Consider the following 20,231-nt stretch of genomic DNA (forward strand, 5'->3'; position numbering starts at 1 on the left):
ATTTACGCAGATTTGTCGGGGTCAGAGACGTCTTTCCCCTGAGCACTGTGTATATTTAGACAGGACTCGGTTTGGTGTTAAAAAGTGTATATTTTGAATGAGTTCACACACAGTAGCCAACAATGCCCACATTGTCGGCCCGTGTACAACGTGTATTGAAACGCAGCGTCCAGACTTCAACTAATCTGCCCTCAATAAAGCTGAAATAATTATCCTAAGCTGCCTTTCCAGAAGAAAAATCATTGAGGAATTCAAAACTTTTTTGAAAAAAAAAAAAAAAGATCTTTTCTACATTCCGATGGAGATCTGGGGGTGAGGCGCTGAGTCCACACCACTTTGGAGATCTCAAAGAGGGAGGAGAGAAAGAGAGACTGTGAGAGAATTTAAATAGGAAACCTAACGCGACAGGGGCTGCAAGTGTCCCAGCCCCTAAACCCCTAGTTCTGGCCCTCGTTAGGCCTTGACTCCCCGAGCACCAGGCCTCCGGGGTGAGAAATGCAAGTTGCTTTGGAGGCTCCACTGCGGCTGGGAGGCTGTGGGCTGCGCGACGGGGCCCGACACCGGCCACTCAGCCCCAGTCAGCCAGGGTCGCTGGTCCTAAACCCGCTGACTGCGGCAGAAAAATATTCGCCCAAAGGGAAGACCCGCCAAGCCCCACTTCGTGGGGCTCCGGGTATCTCTCCCCTCCGTGTATCTTCCTCCCAGCCGTGAGTCCTTTTCTGCTAAGCTGCGAAGCTCTAGGCGGTCGTTCACTGTGGGCCCAGAAAGAGCCCTAAGGTTGGGACACAAAAACAGACACTTCATCTTTTCTTCCCGATCCCTTTCTCTTGTAGGGGAAGGATTATAGGCTGAGGGGTGGGAGGGGGAAGGGGCAGGAGGAGGAAGCGGGGGAGGAAGGAATGAAAAAGGGGAGGGGAGTGGGTATTGTGCCGCGTGTGGGGGGAGAATTCCTACGGGTGGGTTTCCGAATATTGTGTTCAAGTTTTTGAAAACAGCTCGTGACCCCGAAACTGCATCCCCTGGAGCCGAGGACCCAAGGCGCCGGGCGGGCGGGTGAACCCAGCCAGTCCCCTCCCCGTGCCCGCAACCCCCGCCTCCGGGTTGGGGCGACCCGGCCTCTCCCGGCCGCCGCCCGACCAGCCCCGGAGGGAGGCTGGGCAGGTGCCGCGGGCTCTGCCGAAAGCGCTGAAATCGAAAACCGTCGCCGCTCAAGAAGAATTGAAGCAAGTGGTTCTGAGGCTCAGCTCGGCGGCACCCCTGCCCCCAGCCTCAGCCGGGGAGCCTGCCGACCCGCCGCACCCCTCCAGCGGCTTGGGGGTGCAAAGTCGGGCGGAGGGAGGCAGCCAGGCGCGCAGCTTTGTGCGCCGGGCCAGGGCCGGGCGCGGCGGGGCGGGCGCGCAGCCCCCGGCTGTCAGAGCCTCCCCTCAGAGCCGAGCTCCGCGCCGCCCACCGAGCCCACCCCGCGGCCCCGCAGCTGCCAGCGCCTCTCCGCTCCGGCCCGAAGCACCACGCCCGCCGGCCGGAGCACGTAAGTTGAGAGTCCAGAGAGCTGGGGAGGGAGGCGGGGCGGCCAGTCCTCGGCGCGGATGGCTGGACTGGCTCCCGGACGAGCTGGGAGCGCAGGCTCCGCAGGATGTCGGTTTAAGGGTGCTGGCGGGGGGTTGCGGGGTGGATGTGGCGCACCAAAGCGTCCCCTCCCAAATTCCCAGACGCTGGGCGTTGGGGAGGGGTGTTAGGAGCCGAAGGACCTAAGGTTCTGGGGCCCAGGCCGCCTGCCCTGGTGCTCTGGGGACCCGAAGCATTGGGCAGAGCCAGGGCCGGGAGGTGGGCCTGGGGGACGCCCGGAGGAGGTGGCGCGCAGGGGGCTCCTGCACCCCGGTCTCTCAGAGAAGGGAGATCCGGATGGACAGGTCAGCCCGCGGAGTCTCTAGGTCTCCTCCGCCCTCTGGCCGCTCAGACTCCGGGGATTTGGCACCCGTACAGGCCGAGGTCACAGAATTGTCACCATCGTCCCTGCTTTAATCCTGGCCCAGGCGATGGAAAGGACAGCAGTACAGGTGATGGGGGGAGAAAGGGCGTTTGAGCTGGAAGATGTCCTTCTCTTACCAGGACCTACCGGGCATTTATTTACAACTAAATCAGCCCCAACCCAGGCAGTCTCAACTCCACCAGAAGAGGTGCCTAAGAGATTCCCACTCTTTCCTAGTTTCGGTTACCGGCAAAGCCAAGGGGTCTGGAAGCCTCTGAGAGAGGAAGACCCGAGGGCTGGGGCAGCTGCACCCACTCGGCCTTGCTCAGCTCCATAGGCCAGTTTGTCCTGGGGGGCAACGCCCTTCCGGCCCCCAAGACATCGGGAGGCGGGAGCTGGCCGGGTGGCCAGCGGTCTGGCCTCCCTGAAAGCTACAAACTGAGGCCCTTGGCGCGGGCGGCAGAGGAGGGCGCAGGGGAGAGCAGCACGCAGGCGGGGAGGCCGCGAAGTCCTTCAAGGACCCCGATTACTTTCCTTTGAATGAAAAACAACAACAACAACAACAACTGCTCCCTTCCCGCGCCCCCACCCCCCTTAGCCTCCGGGGACCCGCGCTCCTAGCAATTGTCGACACGGACAGTAAACACAGCTCAGTTGCCTCAACTTTCTCCGTACATAAAAGTTCCCGGCGTGCGGGGAAATTTGAATATTTGATCAGCCCCTTTGAGTGACCCTCATTAGCCTGGCGCCCTGCTAAGGCCCCGGCATTGCAAGAAAGCTGCTGGGCCCGGCATTTGTATGCCTTGTTAGCGCCGCTTAATGAAGCCGCCCCGACCGCTCAAAGGCGGCCTCCGGGCCGGCGGCGCGCACCTCTCGGCACCCCGCTCTGCCTAATGAGCCCCAACGCCCGCCGAAGGCCCCTCCGCCCCCCACGTCCTCAAACAAGAGAAGTTTGGCTCCAGTCTTGGGCCACCGTCCAGGAGAGTGGGCACAAACCGGGCCTAGCTGGCTGTGGTGACCCAGCCCCAAGAGAAGAGGTGGGAGACTTGGGGAAGATGTGAGCCATACGGGCTAGGGGATGGTTTGTGGCCTCAGATTGTAGCCCAGGGACTGCACTGCCAAAGTTTCCCAAGAGGGCCAATTTCAGATCAATTAGTTACCCCAGTTCCTTAAAGAACTGCATCTGGACTAATGTTGGGGCGGCAGAGGAGAGATGCCCAGGGGAGAGTCAGCTTTCCATCTCCTTCCCGCTCCAACTTCCTCTGGTCTCCACTGCTCAGGAGGCACCTACTTCTTTGCAGAGATCCTCTATGACAGCCAGAACTGGTGTGCTAGGGCTTGGATTTAAGAAGGGGAGGGCACACCATCATTGCTCCCACCATCCGCAGACCTCAAGCACAGTCAAATGTTATGACAGTTGGCACTAGGGAAGGCAAAGTACCACAGCCCACCCTATCCCTGCCCACACTTCCAGCCATGCCCTCTCTGGTTTCTCTTTGATCACACATCTGGCCTTCAGGAGGCCTGAAGAAAGTGCTCTAGGCAAGGGGCCACCTTGTACAAGACCAGCTGGCGGCTAGGGTGAGACAGACTAAAACAGGCCTGAAGGAGAGAAAGAGAGGGAGGGCTCTGTAAGGAAGGGGGACCAAAGCACCATCTTACTTTCCCTTTTTTTTGGTGGGGCAGGTGACATTGTTGACCAGCAGATGTCAGGAACCTTGTTAACAGTTGTGCTTCAGTCCTCTGAAAGAGTCGACGTTTTCCTCTTGCTGCCTCCTCCCCCCATGCCCTTTTCCCTGGACAGTTGTCACTCAAGGTCCTTCCTTGCTCACCCAGCTCTTGGGCTTTTAAAGGTTACTTTTGAGGGTACTAATACACTGAGCTTGGGAAGCAGGTTGCTCTCAGATGGATACTCTGGGCCTTCTAGAGGTGCCCCCCCCAATGCCACGATTCCTCAGACACACATGGGCTGGCCAGGTTGGTAACCTCTGGACCACATTCCAGGGTGGCCCCCTCTAGGAATGAGTGGCACCATCCAGCCCTCATCCTCTGCCAAAAGGCCAGGTAGGCCCTGGGATAGCAGAGCTTTCTGAGTCCATCTGGTCTACTCCTCTTTCTCTCCCCCAGCTCAACTGGCATGCCCCGCCCCTTATCCATCCTACGACCTCCTAATTCAAGCCCAAACTGACTATTTTTAGGAATCGTCTCTGACCTGGGCAAGGTAGTGCCCTGGGCCTTGATCCATGCAAAGGGCAAAGGTAGGAGGGGGGAAGAGAGGAATGGACGCTGTTGGAGAGAAAGTGGTCCTGAGGCAGAGGGTATAACTCAGCTCTGTGGCCCCAAGGCCAGGCCCACCAACTGCTCAGGGGAGGAGGCGAGAGGAGGGGGCTAGGAGTCCGCGGGCTTCGGTCGGGGCAGGAGGGACCTGAGGCGTCGGCGTGGGGGGCTAGATCCAGAGAAGAGGGGCGGGGAGGCGGGGGTCGGGGGAGAGCGCAGGGCGAAGGTGGGGGGGGTGCGCTCTTTAAGAGCCACACGGCTGGCAGGAGAAGCGCGCGGCCCGGTGCTGGTAGCGCATTGACCCCGAAGGGGATTTAGCGGGAAGGGAGCCGCCGGCTCCGGGGGCTTTGTCCGGGGGCGACCAGAGAGGCCGAGGCACAAGAATAAGGAGCGACCGCGTCTTGAAAGGCCAAGCAGAGGCGGCGGCGCTGCTGCTCTTGACTTCTGAGCAGGGCTTAGAAAGCCTGTCCCGGCTTAAGCAGAACTGCCGGTGCTGGGCCCTGAGCGCCGAGTCCGGGCGCTCCGAGCCCCCGGCCTCGGAGCCGAGGAGGCGTGGGATGAGGGAGGCATTGGGGTGGCTGGGGACCTGGCAAAGTTGCTTTTGGCTCTGGATCCGCCCGACCCTAGCTCAGAGCTGAGAGCCTGACGGGCCGCGCCGGGAATGGCCAGAGAAAGAATTTTCTTTTTCCGTTTGGTTTTGTGTGTCCACCACGCGCAGCTCTGGAGCCGGCCGACCCCAAATGGATTCTCAACAGGTGGCCAAGTAAGTCCATTTAAGAATTCTGGTTATATCATCAGCCCCTCCCAGTTTCCCCCCTCCCCTCCCAGTTTCCCCCCTCCCCTCCCAGTTTCCCCCCTGGCTGCCCCGAATTCCCTGTGCTCCTCCCGCCGGCGAAGGAGGGAGGAGAAAGTGGGGGAGGGGATGAGCGGCGCTCTCTCCCTGGGGGTCCTCCGGCTCCCAGCTGCAGCCCAGGACTGCTCCCCCAGTGCCCCCGGGGTCCGATCACCCTTAGGTCCGTTGTGGGCCCTGGTATCCCGAGGTGTGTGTGCTGGTGGGGGAACGCGCCGCAGAGCCTCAAGAGCGTAGCGGGCAGGAAGGGGACCGTGGCCGCGCGGCCTTTGTATGGGGGTTTGTGACAGAAACCCAACTATACACCCTCTTTTATGAGAGGCCGGGATCCGGCCCGGGGGAGCTGGCGCCAGCTGTACAGTAGCCCGGAGAAGAGCGTCTCAGCGGCCGGGGTTGGGGATAGGGTGGGAGAGGTGGCGAGGGCAGAGGAGGGAGGAGGGGGCAGCAGAGAAAGGCGAAGGCAAGAAATCCGGGGCGTCCGAGTGAAAAGTCGGAAAATATCCTCAGAGCGCGCGGGAAACAGGCGCTCGCGCCCCCGGGCTGACATCCTCTCCCTCTCACACTCACACCCTTACACAGCACCCACACCTACTCCATACAGGTAGCCCACGCACGCAGCCTTGGCAGTGCGGAGTCTCCATCCCCCGCGCCCAAGCGCAGCCGGGAGGGAGTCGCCCTCCTACTCCCCCTCTTCGGCTGCCAAGAACCCTTCCGCCCTGACAACGTTGCCCCGAGACTGAGTGGGGGAGCTGGGAGGGCCCCCAGGGCTGGGGCGCAGGGAGGGTCTTACCTGCGGAAAGGTAAGGGAAGCCGGGAGCAGGAAGCAGCGGCGGATAAATATTCATTAGGAAGTGTGTCTCCTTTTAAACCGCGCGGCGCGCGCTCTGGCTCCTCTCGCTCTCTCCCTCCCTCTGTCCTCTTGCGAGGCTCTCTCCCCCTCTCGCTCAGTCTCCCCCCAACCCCCACCCTTTCCTGCGAAATGCCGGGTGGATCCCTGTCTAGCTAACCTGTTGGGAAGCCTGAACCGCGGGCAGCGCCTCCACAGCTGTTTGCCTTCGCTCTCGGGGCGCGCGTTCCCCATCCTTCCTCCCTCCTCTCGCCCAGCCCCTTACCCCCTCCTAAATTACTACATCATTAGCTTTATTTTCCGGTGTGTGTGGGGGGGGGGCGGGGAACGGCGCAGCCCGACGCACGTCCCCAAAGCAGGATGAAAAGCCGGCGCTATCAAAAGCTGCCCCAACTCCATCCCCACCCCACGTCCCCACCCCATGTCCCATCTCCACCCAGTGTAGTTTCTTTTCTCCCCTCTTTTCATCCCCACCTCCAACCTGTACCAGCACAACTCCACGATCCCCCCCACCCCACCCCGCCGCCAATCCGGGTGACCGGCTGGGTCGGCAGTGAGACACCAGGTCTGTAGGTCCAGCGCGCCGAGGTTGGGACTTCACCCTGCACTGGGTGTGGGGATAGCTCTCCGAGTCCCCCTTTCCCACGTAGGTTTTCTAGTTGACCCTGAGTGGGCACCTGGGCAGCGTGGACTTTACGATCAGAACACCGGGAGCGCATATCAAGGGCCTCACCTTTCCAGGCCTCAGGGCCCCCAGGCCTTGGCCCTTTGGCCGGGCCTGGGAAGCTGTATGGAGGGTGCGGAGAGGTGGCCTCACTTTGTGCGAATGCACAGGAGAGACAGACCGACGGGCTGACGACGGCCTTTTACGAACAAACTGACCTGAAGTTAGCCGCGAGTACGCATCTTTCTCACACTCACGAGAAAACACAACTACAGGATTCCAGGAACGCACCGGTCCCCGCACGATCCCTGCGAGAACAGCCTCCAGTCGCAGGCGAGCCACCCCCATTCCCAACCCAGCAAGCCGGAGGCCAGCGCTCCCGCTGGCTTCGGAGACTGGAAGACTCGCGGGCCCGCAAGGCGGCTCCCGGCGGAGGGATACATCGCAAGGCCTTCGCAGCACGACCCCGACCACCCTACTTCGTACCCTTCCTTTCCGCTCCAGGCCCCTAGGCCTCAGTAAGGGCTCCAAGGGATAGCGTGGCCCTAGGGTGTTTGGCGGTGGCCGGGGCGAACGGTCCTGCATCCGGCTAAGCTCGGAGCGCCGAGGTGGGGGCGGGAGGAGGGGCCGAGGGGGCGGGTCCAGGCCAGTTCCCAGTTACAAATACAGCTGCTCCCGGGAGGCCGAGGAGGCGAGTTTCGCCCCCAAACACGTAGATCACTCACCCCGAGGCGCCTAGACTTCCACTGTGGGGTCCTGCAACTTCCGCAGGATCCCGGGGCGCACTGGGCCAATTGGTGCCCTGAGTGGAGAGGTGCAGTCGCGAGCCTCGAGGCAACCTCGTGGACTCCCCCACCCCTCCCATTTGGCCTGGCCCGACCAAAATCCACCAAGAGAGATCCCAAAGGCTGTTTCGACCCTTCCGGAAGGAGCGAGGCGCAGGATCGTTCAGAGGACCGCCCTCCTCCTGGAAAGTTAAGAAGATGGAGAGATGAAGGTGTAAAAGAGGCCTAGAAGGCCCTGGGGCCGGAAAGCCTTATTAACCTCGCACCCCACCTGAAGCCACGAGTTTACACTTGCACACTTTCTCCTCCCCAGGCAGACTCAGGAGGTCGCAGACGTCCGAGCTCAGGCTTAAGCTGAGTCACCTGACTGTACACGGAACGTACATGCAATTGTACCCGAATACATACGGGAGAATTAGAGGAATACTAACAGAAGGATTTGAGGAAAAAAGAAGTGTCCACAGACAGAATTATTTGAATGCACGGGTGCACATCCAGTTGTCCAGATGCAGACAAAAGCCGCAGTGCCTGCGCGGAGTGACCCCAGTCACAGGCAGATGTGCAGGAAACCACCTACAGGGAGAGAGGCCCGAACGAGGATGCCGGACGCGAGGCCAAGGGCTTCCTGCTAGGGGGACGTTGGCTCCCGAGGGAGAAACTTTGTTGAGCCGACTGGGTGAAAGGTTTCAGGTCAAGTCCTGGAGACTAGAAAGAGCACGACATCCACCCCAAAGCCGACCCTTTCGCCTTCTTCTAAGCTGGGCTGGAGACACCCAGAAGAGGGCAATCCAGGAAAGTTTCATTTTGACCCGGATTATTTATTTGTTGTTATTATTGGTTTAGGAGATTGTGTTCCAAAGAAGGATAGGGTGGAGAGCATAGATGCCCTCACTCAAAGCTGGGAGATTCCTAATAGGAGCGTTCAGCTCCAACCAGGGTTCAAGAAGCCGGAGGGCCCTTCTTTTGCCCCTTTCTCTTCTTTTTATGCAAAATTTAGTCGTTACAGAGAAACTTAGCTCAGCTGCACACCCTCCTGCCTTCACTTCCATCCCAATTTCTTTTATATCATGTAAGTCCACAAAAGAACACTCCAAAGCAAACTGAATTATTTGGTTTGTTAGACTAATTTTCTTTGTGAGATATTAGGAAGTTCTCACCCCCTACTGCTCAGTTCCAAACAGAGCCCACTGTCCTGGTCAAGCTGCAAAGGTTTGGAAGAGGGATTCCTAGAGTGGCTCTCCCAAAAGGCCCAAGCAAGTGCACAGGCTCGATTTTGGTTTCAGCTCCTTTTGCCTGCCCAGTCCTGGTCAACCTTCCAGACAGGAGCCACCATCATGGTTTTCCTGCAGAAGAGGCTGGCACCCTGGGTGCGATAGTGCCCTTCTGTCCACTCACGTCCCTCCCCAACTCTCTTTCTAAAAGTGGAGGGTAAGTTTGGGAAGATTCTTTTAGACAAAAATAGGGTGGAGTGGGGAAGAGGATTTTCTGGGCTAGCAAGTAGATGACCACCCTGCAAGGGGCAGAGGAAGGTTCCTCTTGTGAGAAACAGATGAACCACCTGGTAAACAGGGCAGGAGGACAGGTTGAAGCAGATGTAGTTGCCCTAGAAATGTAGGGGGTGCAGTAGGGGTATGAGTAGGGAAGAATTTCTTCCCTTTTGGGGTCAAACACTGTCCCCCCACTCCCCACTCCCACTCCCCTCCCCTCCCCCCTCGCCACTCCCCCCCTCGCTACTCCTCCCCACTCCCCCCACTCCCCACTCCCCCTCACTCCCCACTCCCCCCCACTCCCCACTCACCACTGCCCCCCCACTCCCCACTTAATTCCTGGAAATTTTAGCAAGAGTCGTTCTGGTAGATGTTTGAACAATAAACAGTGAAAATCACTTTAGAGTCCATTGATGTTCCTTGGAAGGGCAGTTTCTTCCAAGACCTTTTTCTTTCCCCAGGTCTGTTTCTCCTTATTCCCTAATAAGAGTCCGAAGAGTCCACCTGCTATTGCATCTCGGAAAGAGACTGCGACAGAAGGCGGGGGCAGTGAATAAGGAGACCATTATTCCCAAACCCGAAGTGTAACTTCCATTCGCTGTAGCTGAGATTCAGGACACATGGAGGCAAACTCCTTTCCCTCAGGGCTTTTCTTTCTCCCCTCTTTGGATAGTTTATTTAGACCCTTTCCAATAATAAATAACAATCAGCATTTTAGAGTTGGAGATGTTGGCTGCTATTACCTACCAAGGAATTCTACAAGATTCTTCAAACTCTGCTTGTCTGATTTATAAAATTTTGGGTACATAGCTAAGCTCATTGCAACATTTATCACTCAAGCAGAAAAGCAGCTCGTTTTCTCATAGCCCCAAATGCCCCGTGTACAGTCACTGGAGCGAATTTATTTTTCTCTGTGTTTCCTAAACGCCCTTGTCACCTCTGCGCAGCCACCCGGCTCAGGGCAAAACTACGGAGGTTTGTGACCTCCGGAATGGGGTGCACTGTGTTGTTAGAGTTTTTTGTTGTGATGAATTCTTCGTGATTGTGAGTCCTCTCCCCACCCCCCTTTCTCCCTCTCTTTGGCCCCAAACGAGCCAACTGCAGTTGCCTGCGTCTTCCTCACCAGAAACCTGCCGCCCAGATAGAAGCTAACCATTTCCGTTGCCCGGGGCAAAGGGTTGAACTTTGGTGTCCGGTCCAGGGCTGGGGCGGGAAAGTGAGGGGGTGCTATGCGGGTAGGGGAGGGGGCAACCATCACCTTCAACAATAAAAATAACCAGACACCCCTTTAATCCCTTCCATTAACAGTGTCAATGCGCTAGAGAGGCCGTCTCACCTCCAAAGGCGTCTTCACCCCCGGAGGGCCCAGGCTTCCAGCCACAGCCCGAAAACACTGGGCCCGCGCGCCCGAGAGGAGGTGCTCCGAAGGCAAAAATCCCATACATTTTTAACTACAGTGATTACTAAATTAATAGCAGGCACTAAGACAGATGTCAAAACGTCTTGAAAATGTTTATCTGGGAATAATTGAGAAGGTGGTGGGACGCATTATCTGATTGTGTAATGAAATATGTATGAGGAACAGCTGTTTTCGACAGTCGCCTCCCGCCGCCTCCTCAGCCGGGGCCCTTCTCTTGGAAGCGGGAGTCTCGGCGAAGTTGGTCCCCCACTTCCGTCTACTTGGGAGCCTGCTCGACCCCTCGGGGGCTGCTGGCAGCGCTGTGGTTCCAGCGCGCCCCGGGGTCACCCCGTTTCTTGGCGGAGGACATCAACGTGGAGTCACCCCTCGGCCTTGCTCTTTTGGCTTTGGTGGCGGGGTGAGGCTGACCCGCCGGCCGAGCTAGCCTTCGCGCCTTTGGGGCGGGCCGCGGGCTCGGCCTGCGCGACCCGAGGAGAGCCCGGGCTCTGGCGGCGGCGGAGGCCCGGGGCCCTGGCGTGCGCCCCCCGAGTGGCGCGGCCTGCTCGGAGGCGAGGGCCCGGGGTCAACGCGAGGTGACGGGGCTCCCGAAGAGGGGGCTTTGTTCGGCGCCGCGGCCACACTGAGAACTTCCTTCCAGCCCCCGGCCGTTCCGCACCCCAAGCCTGCACGCCGGCCCTGTTTGTTTTTCCAGCCCCGCGCCCTCCACCGGGACACGCTAACAGTCCTCGGGGCGGTGTCAGCGGCTCGAGGCCGTGGCCCAAGGCAGGCCCGAGTCCCGCTGGGCCTGGCGCGGCGAGCTCCAGCCCCTCAGGGCGCGGAGTGAGGGGAGAAGGAGCTCGGGGCCTTTCTGGAATTCGGGGGCAGGGGTCGGCCAGGCCGGGAGGTGGTCGAATGGGGCGCATGGCCTCGGAGGGCGGCCGAGGCCCAAGGCCCGGGCTCCGAAGGGCGCGGGCAGCCTGCGCCGCCGCCCACCCCAGTGTCGCCGGGCCCCGGCTCCCTATCCCAGACCCGCAGAGAGTGGCGCCGGCGCGGGAGCTACACGAGGACGGGCCCCCTAGGCTTGGACCTTGAATGCGGTGTAGGCAACACCCGAGACCCGGTGACCCCCTTGTGGGTGTGCTGTCTCCTTCGCCGCGTTCCGGGCGCCGCGTACGGCGCTGGAACTGTGTCCCGGGCGCGGTGCTACCCGCGGCCCCCAGCCGGGCCATAGGCCCGCCCGCCCCCAACGCCGCTGCGGCTTCCCGGCCCTTCGACTTCCCGAGCCTGGGGGCCGCGTCCCTCGTCTCCGGCGTCCAGCCTTTAGCCCCGCCAGCCCTTCGGGCCCCGCCGGCCCCGGCCGCTCCGGGGCCGAGAGCGGAGGAGCCGGGTCCAGCTCACGGAGGAGCCGCGGCGCCCGGGCAGCAGTGTCTACGAGGCTTCCACCCGCTGCCTCTCAGTCGAGGTGCGCTCGGGCGTTATTTCTCGAGCGTCCCCCCCTTTTACCTAATCCCTTGTGCTTTTATTCTAATCCCACACATTACAGTTAATCTGTAATGATACCGCTTCTTCGGAGAAACCTGTTGCATGGGAGGCACGATAATTTGTAACCTTGGAAACAGTTTGAAATAAAGATTATAACAGTGATGGCAACTGTGTTTATTCTCGGCACGGGGCGGAGTTGGGAGCCTGGCAGGCCCGGGGCGGAGAGGCCGGAGCCTGGGGGAGAAGGGAGCCAGGCGCCTGGGGCAGAGCCGGACGGGCAGGGGTCCGGGAGGCCGAAGAGCACCAGACCCGCTCCAACTGCTCCCGTCCGACGCCTGGTGTCTTTTGAGTTTTTCCTTTTGGGAAATCGCGTGGTCTTAAACCGCGAGGCATGGAGCGAGAGGAACGGTTTGCAAAATTGAGGAAAACCTGGTGAACTTGAACCACTGTGTTTCGCGAATTAGCGTTCAGCCGGGCCCTGCGTCCCTGGGAGGGACGCTGAAGCCGCTGAGAGCAGAGAAAGGGCGCTTGCAGGACCCTTCGGCTGCAAGAAGGCAGAGCCGCGTGTGTACCGATCACTCTGCGCTGCGAGCTTTCACCTCTGTTAAACACACCGGCCACTGCAGCAACAAAAACCGAAAATTGTTCGCACACCGAAAGCAAAATTAAACATAATTGCTTTTATTTATCTATTGCTTTTATATCGTTAAAATATTTTTAGTTACATTGTATAAAATAGCATCCTCTCTGATTATTACCTGCCATATCTGTTGATCCGCTCCTTGAGTATTCAGCCCAGAAATATTAACCATTAAGAAAAAGCAGATCTTATATATTGTATCTGTCAAGATACGTTACAATTTCCATTAACAAAAAAAACATTATTCCTGTTGAAGAAGCTATGAAGCATATCTTTCATGAGCACTTTATTAATAATCATAGTTGTCAAAAAGAATTAGATATGCATAGATTGTAGATGCAAAGGAAATATTAGATGCACAGAATAAAATATACAGTGGGATTGAGGCATAACTATTTTTCTTTTTAAAATAAAATTTTACCCAGGTGAAAAAAAAAACTGAGCTATTAAGCTTACTTAAAAGATGGCTTTGTTGGTTTAATTATACTGTAGTTATTTTATAAATATGTTTCAAAGGAAGCTTGCCATATTGCATGTCAATGAGGACTGTAAAGAAAAGCTCACAAAAGCTAATGCATACCAAATACCAAATTTTAGTCATTAGCATTCCTATTTATTACAAACTAAAGAAACCTATTAACAGACAAGAATTTCCATTTAGCTAGCATTACAATGTTTGGCCATTAAAATAAAAAGGGCAAAGTATATACGTTTTTTCCCCTTAGAACTATACGTTCTTTTTGCCTAGAAGCTCTGGAGAGATTGGAAGACGTTTTTCATTGGGGAAACACGGTTCTACAGTAGGAATGGGCCAGAGGGCCCAGAACCACTATTTTTAGTTACTGAGCTTAATGCTATTCATTTGGAAGCAAGAACAGTGCAGGGCTGGGGCTGTGCAGCTTGCGGAGGGCTGCATAGTAACCACAGTCTGTGAGGGGCCCTTTGTCTTTAATTTGTGTCATGAGCATATGCAAATTATTAATTGTTTTTCCTCTGGGGGAGGGAGTGGATAGCACTGGTAATAGTGCTTTTGTTTGGATATTAACATTTCCTTAAATGCTCCCTAGGCAGGGTACTCCTCCCAATGCGGATTCCCCTAGTTGGAAAGCCCACCACCTCAGTGAATACAAGCGTATTAATTCTAGAAACACACACATACAGATTTGTGTCATTTCAAAAACCTTTTCCGTTGAGCAAAAGCGGCAACTCTGTTTTCACACCAGAGGTAAATGAATGTATAAATATATTTTTCTGAATGCTGATTTGAGAGGGGGAAAAAAAACCTTTTCAACCATTCTTACATTCAGAAACTTTAAAGATCTTTTTTCTTCCTAAAATCGGGGCAGATTTTTTTCCCTAATTGGGTAGGGAAAGAAGTAAATATTACAGGCGCTGAAATGAAGTGTTTGAGATGATAAGGAAAGGTTATTATGAATTATGTTAGACGGGATGTTTTTTAAGAGCCCAATAGGAAAATAGTAGTTATATGAACTTGCTAAACCAGGCGACTTGATGCGTAGGTTCTTCTGGCCTGACGTTGGACGCAGACATGATGGGTTCTGCCTGCTTTGGTGGACTTCTGGCACTTAAAAGTTTGAAAAATTGTAAGAAAGGTGTTTCCCTGAAAGGCCCATATGAAAACAATAGGTATCAGAAGGAAGAAAGGGAATTCCTGAATTCCTGGTTTAAAAAAATCTCTCTGCCAAAAGTCATCAACATTTGCAACCCTCACGAAAAGTCTTAGTTTTCCAATAGTAAGATTCTCTTGTGTTGGTGGAGGGAAGTATTCTCTCTCCTGTGATTACTTGGGCAGCGATAAAGGGGGGAAAGCATAATGATTCCTACACTGCAAACTATTCCTGCGGGGCAATAACGGAAGTCAGGGTATTAAGAAGGAAGCTCAGGTGCCTCAATGCTGGCAGTTCCAGAAAAAAAAAAAAAAAAAAAAGTGAACTCTCTCCGTTTCTATCCCATTATATCTGAACGAAGTGTCAGCTCCCAAGTTTCTAAAGCATATTTGATCCAGAGGTGGGGGAAATTGCTTTAAATGCCCAAGTGTATCAAAAAGGGTGACACTTGCCTCAAAGGCCAGATCTATGCAATTATTCGGATGATTTGGCTCCTCTTACCAGAGGATTTTGCCTCCCCTGCAGAGAGGGCCCATATTATCTAGATGGGCTGCCCACTTGCATCTCCCTCATCTGCATCTTTCCCCTGCATTGAATGCTGAATACTACCAATAGCCAAGGAAGAGAAGGCTGTTTCCCATATATTTAAACTAAGGTAGTTTAAATCTCAACGTGGGTGAAAGATAACCGTGCTTTCAGTTCTCTTAAATACCATCCCAAGGAGCATATTAGGGGAGACCATCTCAGTGATAAGATGGAGACCCTTTTCTCAGGGAGCTAATATTCATATGGGGGACAGGAACATAGATAGGTCAGGACAGCACAGAACAGTGCTGTTCTTATGGGTGTCCAGGCTGGGAGCACACAGAAGGGAAGTATGGGGGAAATCTTAGAAGGCTTCCTGAAAGAGGTGGGGTTTGAGCTGAGCCTTGAAGGTTGAGTATGATTTGAGATGGTGAGGAGGATGACTTATAAACAGAATTAGTATCCAGTTAAGATATAGTGACAGCTCTGACATAGGCAGGCATTTAAAAGTGCTTGTTTAAATGAATGAATGAAATTATTTAGAAGCCTGATAACAAATTCCTGTAAACATTTCTCCTTAGGATGGCCTGCCTGCTATGTTAACCTGAAGCTGTCTTATTTTTCTCCCCATTTAATGTTGTATTTTTCCCTCATTCAGGCTGAGGGACCTCGGTTTGGGGTTACTGATGATGTCTAGGGCCAACAGAACGATGCCCATTGGCACCAGGCTCTGAGTGAAGGTTCTTACTCAGAGGAAACTTCTCCATTCTTGCAAAAATGAGGGGATTCCTGCAATTGTAAGGAATTTTGGTTTTTGTTTTTAACAAACCTTCCTCTTAGGGTACCAATTTAACGTTTTGTTTGAAACATCCTGGAATGTAAAATGGTGAAAGGGGGCTTTTTAGGTTTTTATGCACAGAGCAGAGTCCACTGAAAATGGCCTCTGGATTAGAAACAAGGAAACCAGTTAGTGCCACTAATTAGTGGGTGAATAATGTGGTTCACCCAATTCAGCTTCACTTTTTCTCCCTGAGAGACAGAGTTACTGGCTACGTTTGTCTATGTGGCAAGACTTTGTTTTTGTTCTTTAAAGATGAAACAATAGGAAGGTAGGTTTTTACATAGCTCTGGCCTCCAGCAGTTGCAGGATTTGGGTGATATTAATCAATTATGGACAGTTTTTTTTTCCTCCCCTTGAAACAGATGCTTATTAGTTTGATCTTTAATATACAAATTTTAAAATTACAACAACCAGAAAAATAAACCATACTGCCAAGTTGGGACATTTACACCCATCTAGTCTTTTCCTCCGAATGTGTTTTTATGTTTTAGTAGGGTTTTGTGCCTGGGACACACAATCCACGTTAGGACACAGCAGAGATTCACTCTTCAGAAAGTACCTTCACCGAGTATAGCAGTGCTAGGCTGTGTTATGCATCGGGCTGGGGATCTTACATCTCCATTCTTCCTGCCGGGTCTTCTCTACTCTGCCCTCACCTCCCCCTCTGCTCTAGAAATTTGGATTTCTTCTGCTTCTTCTTTTTTTCTTTTTCTTTTTTTTCCCTAAACAAGCCACTGTTTCTTCCTAAACGAAGCATGAAAGTCAACAAGTTGAGGGCAATTCCATTTCAATAATAAACAGATGTCTTTCGAGTTCCCGAGACCCAAGTAAAGGCCCTTCCACGGGAAGCACCTAATTCAAAAGGAGGAAACACCAAGGATTATGAAGGATTCAGCAGTGAGTGTAGCTGAAGAGGAGCCAGCCTCCCACCCCCACTCCATGTACAGTCCCGCCAAGTTCATCCAAGGGAAGCTCACTTTCCAAAGAGCCCATCTTTTCCTGGTTGTAAAATGTGTTCAGTTCTACCATACACAGGCTAAACATATGGCGGAACAGTGTGACATCTGTACATTAGCACATTCAGGGGCAGAGCCGGGGACGTGTGTTCAATAAAGGGCTTCTTGTATGGGAGCCCTACACCACAGCATCTCTCCAATGAAAGCTGAACTGACCTCAATTTGTGTGGGCAACCTGCTTGTGTGTGTGTGTGTGTGTGTGTGTGTGTGTGTGTGTGGTGTATTTACAAGGCCAGACGAATTCAAGCTACCCTGTCAGTCTCTTGGTATCAAGGAGGAAAAAAGTATTGGATGACCGTGTGTGTATGTGTTGAGAAGAAGGAACCCCCAGAGATTAGAAAATGAAGAGGGGCTGGAATGTTAATTAGTCTCACATTTCCCTGGAGAGCTTTTCTGAGCATATGATCTTCTTTCCATTTACTTGTCTGCAGCCAAGTGTAGAGACTCACCAAGCTGAGGAGGAAGAGTGGACCATCTTGACCCAACCTGAATTCTGAAGAAAACATGGCCCTGCCTTCTGGAAATCCAAAGTCACATGGATGCCAAGTCATGGCCTGGTCACCAAGAATAAAACCGAAGCTGCATCCATGACTCACATTTTCACATTAACCAGAGGACACATTGAAAAGCCTTTTCTTGAATGACAGATGGAAAGCCTGCCTCAAGGGTGGTCTGCTAGGTCTACTCTTGATATGGCAAGTGAGAGCTGCATCCTCTGGTCCTGATACCCAGGTCACATCTTCAACCCCTGCCAGATCACACTGCAAGGGAGGCTAGACTGGGGGCAGGGGAGAGGTCTGCAGCCTCAACCGAAGCAGCCAGAGGAGGGGGCAGGGAAGAACCCAGAAAGCATGCCTTGGAGACAGCAAGTCCCTCCACCCACAGAAGGAAGGCACCCACCTGGGACAGAGGGGGTTATTAAATCCTCCCCTGAGTCACAGCACTGATGTCCCCAGAAGGTCTCCAACCCTTTGTAGCAATCTATAGTCTGCGTCAGTATGGGTGAAAAAGCTTCTTCTATCAAGTTTAACAACTTTCTGGTGTAACTTCTGAGAGGGTTGATTGCTTATTCATGCGGAAGCAAGACGCCCAGTTCATTTTGCCTGTTTTTGCTACTCTTTGTTGGGTTTGGGAGGCTGTTATGGTAGCTGCAAATGGCTTCTCAAGTGACATTTGTTGACATTCAGTGAAGTACATTTATCAGTATTCGCCAGCTCACCTCTACACACGCAATCCATTTTGTTTTGTTCTTCATAGCAACCTCCTTGCCGACACCCGTGCCCTGAAAATGATAAATGGCAAGGTGGCATGTTTCTCAAGCCGCACTCAAATGTCACTGTGAAAAATCTTTAATGGACTAAGTGTAGCTCTTCACGTTACAACTTGTCAGGTACTGAGAAATTCTAGAGTTTCTCCTTAATCCGCAAGTCTTTGGAACCACACATCTGCAAGCAGAGACTAATTATAATCTACACCAGTCAGACCTGGGCAAGCAGAAACCATGGAGAAAACATCTGATATCAGCTAATTCGTTTTTATTGTTATTCTCATTCCATTTTTGCTACTTCCCTTCCTACTCAGAGAATATGCCAGGTGTGAGTAACCTGTTACTCTAAGTGGGTGACAGCCCCCATACCCCGCCCCATGCAGGTTTGTAATCTAGTTGTACGCTCAGCCTTCTCCACAATATCTTCACTCTTCTCCGAGACTCAAAATCACAAGGACCTCTCCCCCTTCCCCACCAAATACCTGATTCTGAATCATAAATCCTGGCCCCTAAATGCTGACCATAATGGGGTAGTTCAGACGTATCTAAAATATCTGGCTAGAAGAGTCCTTTGTCCCGTCTCCCTAGCCATCCCTTTTCAGACCATCCTTCCAGACGGCTGAGAGTTTCACATCACTGCCTAAAAGGCCTGCCCTTTTCGTCCCGTCTGCATGTCTGTTCATCACCACCACGCTGCTCTCAGGGGAGCAGCCTACGGGCATTCGCTCACCCCTGAACAAGGCTTGCTCAGTCAGATTCTACCTGTTCAAGGGGTCTCTATTCCTTGGAGTGTGCTCTGATGTGGAATCAGCCCTTGCCCACTGTGGTCAGGGAAGAATTTGCTAATTTGCATATGTTTGAGATGTGTTCCAATGAGAGAACCATTATCAATTAATATTGATTTTACAATCAATGTTTGAAGGTCAGTGAAGTTGGGAAAGGGTGTAACCTAAAGCCAAGGGAAAGAATCAGTGCAACTCAAAACTGTGCCAGCAAGTTCATCTTTGGCCAGACGCTAAAGGCTGGGATGTTTTGGTTTTCCTCCTGGCCCTTTAAGTCTCACCCAGGCTCTAATCTTAGCATTTGCTTCTAGACCCCTTGGTTTAAACACCTCCTGGGATCTGTTTTTTACCTACCATAATCCTCGGCTTTTCTTTTCCCTTAGGCTTGGTTCCCTGTCTCTTAGGTGAGTAGCTGTCCTGTCTGCCTCCTAGACCTCAGGGACCCCTCCAACAAGTACAGGTCTTTTGTCTCATAAAGGCTCAACAATCTAATAGTCTCACAATCTAAGATCTGTAAACGCCTCCATTTCTACATTTTTGTGTTTATCGTGCCTCAGTTTTCAGTTTTCGAAATCTTCTAGTTATGCCAGAACTAGGCTAAGAATTTTGCCATTTCTCACACCGTAGGATAAGGAAGGGAAATCAATTGTGCCCCCAGTGGCCAGGCATGGTAGGGCACAAAGAGTGTAGATACCTGCTGAATGCCTGCCCAGCAAGGGCAGAGGATCTCAGGTAACTGCCGGGGATGGCATGGATATCGGACTGACTCAGGCCCTGGTACACCCAGACCCATGACTCTTAGCAGGCCAGGACATATCCCAGAAGAGAGGGTGTGTCAGTTGTCCCTGTAAGTTGAGCAGGGCAGACATCAAACCACAGAGCTGAGGGGGGAAATATGTTGTAGTTTTGGAAACCACTAAAAAGCAAGCAGAGGGTTGGAGGTGATTTTTGGAGGCAATGGTTAAGTCTTTATTTGCATGGCTATTTTGTGCATTTCTGTAAGCTATTTTGGATACAAAGGGCAAAAGATAGGAGATAGCCACATCCTATTTTCATTGTTGGCTGTTGGCTATTCAGTTGTTCCATTATTTCTAAGAAAACAACAACAACAACAACAACAAGACAGAAAGAAAGAAAGAAATCCTTGAGTAGTTCTTTCTAAAATCAGTGGCAATTCCATTGTCTCTCATTTGATGATCAAAGCAACACCTGGGTTGGGTGTTGGACCTCAGATGACATATGTGACTACTGGGTACCCTGAGGTAAGTGTGTGTGTGTTTGTGTGTGTGTGAATGTGTGTGCGTGTGTGGAGGTGGGCTCTGGAAGGGTGAGAGTAGAGGTGAGGGGGGGGCACTTTTCAGAACCTGAGAAACTGTAAGGATGCCTGGCATCCAGTTTTCTCACCTGACAAATAAAACAACCTTCATTTCAACCCATAATTACAGTCTGCATGTGATAATTCATACAAGGTTGCTTTTTCAGACAATCTCATAAATTCTAGATATTCTTCCTTTTATTTAACCGTTTCAGAGCACAGGTTAGGAAGAGGTGCACTGAAGTCCCTTTGGTTGGGTAGGTTCCCTGCAGGTGAAACCGTGTCCACTGTGAATGCAGCCTGCTTTGCTGCCTCTTGTCACCTCCTGTGGTATGTCCTGGGCTAAGGCTGGGGTCCACATTCTCCATCCAGGACTGCTTTATTATCCTCAATTGCAAAGACAGGCTGTCAAATACCTTCTTTGGACATCTGCACACCTCCCGGGCTTTGGTTGTGC

At 53.2% G+C, this 20,231-nt stretch overlaps 1 protein-coding gene across 1 annotated transcript; it reads left to right on the top strand.

The window, feature by feature from the left end:
* Positions 1-1,001: 1,001 nt before the first annotated feature.
* On the top strand, positions 1,002-11,922 carry LOC309612431 (uncharacterized protein). Its single transcript, XM_082358335.1, has 5 exons — positions 1,002-1,528; positions 4,965-5,009; positions 6,883-7,125; positions 7,710-8,820; positions 9,341-11,922. The coding sequence occupies exons 2-4, from the start codon at positions 4,987-4,989 to the stop codon at positions 8,233-8,235; spliced, it is 792 nt and encodes a 263-aa protein (XP_082214461.1). The 5' UTR covers positions 1,002-1,528; positions 4,965-4,986; the 3' UTR covers positions 8,236-8,820; positions 9,341-11,922.
* The last annotated feature ends 8,309 nt before the right edge of the window (positions 11,923-20,231 follow it).

This window comes from Balaenoptera borealis, assembly GCF_965194805.1.
Source record: "Balaenoptera borealis genome assembly, chromosome: 15".
NCBI lineage: Eukaryota > Metazoa > Chordata > Mammalia > Artiodactyla > Balaenopteridae > Balaenoptera > Balaenoptera borealis.

Bases quoted from the DNA above. Each gene is read 5' to 3' on its own strand.
- LOC309612431 (XM_082358335.1), top strand. From the start codon at position 4,987: ATGGATTCTCAACAGGTGGCCAA. The intron at 5,010-6,882 runs GTAAGTCCATTT...ACACAACTACAG, and splicing joins GATTCTCAACAGGTGGCCAA to GATTCCAGGAACGCACCGGT. The intron at 7,126-7,709 runs GTAAGGGCTCCA...CTCCCCAGGCAG, and splicing joins CTCCAGGCCCCTAGGCCTCA to ACTCAGGAGGTCGCAGACGT.